We start from the raw sequence: 4,182 nt of genomic DNA on the forward strand, positions 1-4,182 counted from the left end.
TGAAGACCAAAAGGACAGCAACTTGTCTGTTCCCCTTCCCCCAATTCCCCAGCACTGTTCCCATCCCCCAATTCCCCAATAAAAATCTTTTAAAAAATAATAAAAAATAAATAAAAAAATAAAAACACATGCTATGGAAGCATCGTACCACACTGTGCTTTTCCACTTAATCATCTTAGAGGTAATTTCACAGTAACATACACTGACTTGCCTCGATTCTCTTTTCGCAGGTATGTATCATTCCATTGTAAAGAGCTGTGATCTAGCCAGTCCTCACTAAGGGAGTCTACTTGGTTCCTGCTTTTTGCAGTCATAATGCTGTAAAAATATTCTGGAGCAAATTTATCTTTGTACATATGCATAAGTATCAGTCAGATATACTCACAAGACTGGCACTGCTGGGGTGTGTTTTCACATCCTGAGATGCTCAATTATCCATGTGTATCAGGATTACTTAACTCTCCATCTCTTTAATTCTGAGAGGAGGTAAGCACCTGCCATAGGATGAGATACCTGCTGGGAAATGTCCCTTTCTGTCCTTTGCCCATTTTCTATTGAACTATTGATACTGTTGTTACTCATAATCAATTTTATATACAGCAATCCTCATATAACATCATTTTGTTCAACATCAATGAAATGCTGAAGGAACTTGACTCATTATATCCAGTAGCCTATGGTAAAATTGTTTCTTTATATATCATTACACTTAAAGTCACAAAACCCACCAACGGCATTGAGGATGTACTACATAAAGGAAACTCACCCATCACCATATATATTGCACGTTTTTGTCCCAGTTTATTGTCTTATTTTATGTATGGGAATTTTCCACATGCTAATGTCTTAAGTTTTTATATGGACAATGTATCCATCTTACTCTTATAGCTTCTAGGTTTTATAACATCTCAAGATGACAAAACAAAATTCACCTTTTGGGGGGTCCAACTTGGTATTTTTCCAACTGGCTAATCTAGTTTTCAACACTTCACTGAAAACCCATCTTCTCCAGTCTGGCTGAACACACACGCTTCATAATAAACTAAATTACTACATATATTTCAGTCTCTCTTCATAGTTTCAATGCCTTCTATTTATTCTCTAGCATTAATTTAATCGGGCTATTTAAAAACTGCACTGACCTTCTGATTTAATAGGAATGCTGAGCTCTGTGATCCAAAAAAAGCTACATTACTAAAACTGAGATTTCAACTTATACATCTGCATACCTATCAGTTTCTGAATCCTCACATACCAAGGTAATGACCTCTTTACATAAGCATTTTAAGTTACTGAAGAATTAAAACTCACAATTTAGAAGACTATTTCTAAGCCCCATCTGTTAATTGAGCTGTTACTAAAAACATTTTTAGTTAATTCCAAGATTCAACACTGAGAGCAGAGTTCTCAAAGAATGTATTTGAAAAAGAATTCTTAATTTAAATCACTTTTTAAGACTACGGGTTTAAATAGTATGTACTCCAACAATATATCCTCTAAAATGTCCTTTTGGGGGAAAATGCCTTTCCTTGGGTTTTTTTCCTCTGGCTTCCTCATATCAAGATCGGTCCCTCCCGCCAAAAAAAAAAAAAGACCAGTCCCCATTCCCAGTCTTCAACTCAGGGACTTGAATGGCATCGAACCCCTCTTCCCACCTCTGGTCAGACTAGTGATGGAGAATTAGGGATAAATAAAATTAAAATGGAGTGGCTCTAAGTCATGCATTCTGAATGGGGACAGGGGTGAAAACTGGTCTTAAACGGTGAAAAATAATCTTAGATATTACAATGGTTTGTGGCCTGGAAAGGATCATAGTACACAAATTAATATGCAGGGTATCTTTGGTACCATCATGATATCCAGGGTGTCACAAAGAGGAGGACAGGTTAGGAAAAAAGATTTTCAAAAGCCTCCCTTGGAAGGCAATAATGAAAAAAAAGTTGTGAAATGCCATTTTACAACCACTAAATTGCAAAAATTTAACAGTCTGATAATACCAAGTGTTGGTGAGGATGTATACACTGTTATTGGGGTGTATGTTGATATAGCCACTTTATCAAACAACAGAGAAAAGAAAAAGATAGTACAAAACAATCTTCAAAGGATAACCACGTGCATTCCCTACAAGCTACTGATTTCTCTCCTAGGAATATATCCCAGACGAATCCTTGTACACATGTACCAAGAAGATATTAAAGAATATTTACAGGGCCGGTCAACTGGCGCATTGGTTAAGAGCTGGTTTAGAACACCAGCTCTGAACAGCAGGGCCCCGGTTCGGATCCCACGAGGGTCAGTGACACTGCGCCCTCTACAGCTAAGATGGTGAACAACAGCTTGACCTGGAGCTGGGCTGCCATGAGTTCTCAGGGACAGTGTAGGCTGCAGCCCCTGCTGCAGTGGGCTGCCATAAGCTACTGTGAGTGGCCAGCAGCCAGCATGAGCTGCTGTCCAGGGGCCGGCGATCAATCTGCCTCATCTGGGAAGAGCGCAATGATCACAATACCAACATGGGCTAGTGAAGCAANACACTCCCCTCCTGCAGTCCCTACAGTTGGAGTCCAACCACAACAAGTCACTCACTCAGCCTCAAAACACAGGAGATACAAGAGTAAACCAGGACATAGTGACTGCTGGTGCTCAAGTTAAAACACTCCTTCAAAATCCAGGTTTAAGAAATACATTCCAATCGTCATTTATCCTTATTTAAAGGGAGACCTGAATATAAGTAATCTTCCATTAGTTCACATTCAAAACATTCCCTAGCAAATGCAAATTAAAATACGTCATTCTCACTAAACTGGCAGACACAGGAAAACAGGCCCCTCCCACATGAGGGTAGGCGCCTGCATTGGTACAATAATTGTGGAGTGCACTGTAGTGCTCTACCTGTGAAAGTGGACACGAACGTGCCATTACCGACACTCTCCTTCCAGGTGTCATGTCCTAGAATACACTCACATTCACCAGTACACAGGTGCAGGGACACTGTCTGTAAAGGTGAGGAACCCTTAACAACCTCCAAATCCCTAAGGCATTTTTCTCACCCACCTCAGCTTCTTTTTTTTTTGTACGGACTTTCTCCACTTCCATAAGAATCTTCTGGGATTCATCCACATTTCCTTCAGCTCCCAGCTGCTCAGCTTTAGCAAGAAGTTTTCCTATTTCTTCATTCAACTCATGTACTTTTTCTGCCTGAGGGGAGAGAGAAATAACCAGGTAAGCAGACATCTAAAAACAAAAGTTTTAATGCAAAGAAAATGATTGTTTTTCTTGCCGAGTTTCTGGCCTGTCCCACACAAATAAATGCAAAAGCCCAAGATCCTCAGTGGGTCACATGCAAATTGTCACATTTATGACATCCTTACTGCCATCACTGAGACTAAATCTGTGTACTGCATTCCACGAAAAGCAGCAGCATCTCTGTCACTTCTGACACAGTTGCAAGAATTGTTATGGTCATTTTCTACACTGTCTTTTTGTAAGTTTCCTGTCACAGTTCAATCTTTTCGGTAAGGGGTAATAAAGTGATTAAGTTTATATACATATGAGGTCAGATAATTAAGTTCGCGAACTCGTCCTAGAAAAAAGTGCTACATGCCTCATTGCTGAATATCATTACGGTCACCTTCAAAGTACTCCCCTTGGGAAGCTATATACTGATGCCAGTGCCTAGTCCACCCTTCAAAGCAACTGTGGAACTCTTTTTCTACAATGGCCACCAGATATGTAGTCATATTACTCTTGATGTCCTGAATGTCATCAAAATGTATTCCTTTCAATATTTCCAAGCCAGCGACTGATCTGCCTCGCCTGGGAAGAGCGCAATGATGGTGCCAACTTGGGCCAGTGAAGCAACGTCCTCCACTAGACTGAAGAACAAAAGGACAGCAACTTGTCTGTTCCCCTTCCCCCAATTCCCGAATAAAAAAAATCTTAAAAAAAAAAGAAAAATTCCTTTATCTTCAGGTAAAGAAAGAAGTCACTGGGGGCCAGATCAGGTGAGTAGGGAGGGTGTTCCAATACAGTTTGTTTCCTGGCTAAAAACTCCCTCACAGACAGTGCCGTGTGAGCTGGTGCATTGTCGTGACGCAAGAGCCATGAATTGTTGGCGACAAGTTCAGGTCGTCTAACTTTTTCATGTAGCCTTTTCAGCACTTCCAAATAGTAATCTTGGTTAAC

At 40.3% G+C, this 4,182-nt stretch overlaps 1 protein-coding gene across 1 annotated transcript in view; it reads right to left on the minus strand.

Moving 5' to 3' along the window:
* The window catches only part of LUC7L (LUC7 like), a 47,871-nt gene that overhangs the window by 33,360 nt on the left and 10,329 nt on the right, over positions 1-4,182 (minus strand). The window contains exon 4 of the mRNA XM_019648447.1: positions 3,052-3,195. Within this exon, the coding sequence (XP_019503992.1) occupies positions 3,052-3,195 (144 nt within the window). The remainder of the gene's footprint in view (positions 1-3,051; positions 3,196-4,182) is intronic.

Source organism: Hipposideros armiger, unplaced genomic scaffold (assembly GCF_001890085.2).
Source record: "Hipposideros armiger isolate ML-2016 unplaced genomic scaffold, ASM189008v1 scaffold_126, whole genome shotgun sequence".
NCBI classification, from domain to species: Eukaryota; Metazoa; Chordata; class Mammalia; order Chiroptera; family Hipposideridae; genus Hipposideros; species Hipposideros armiger.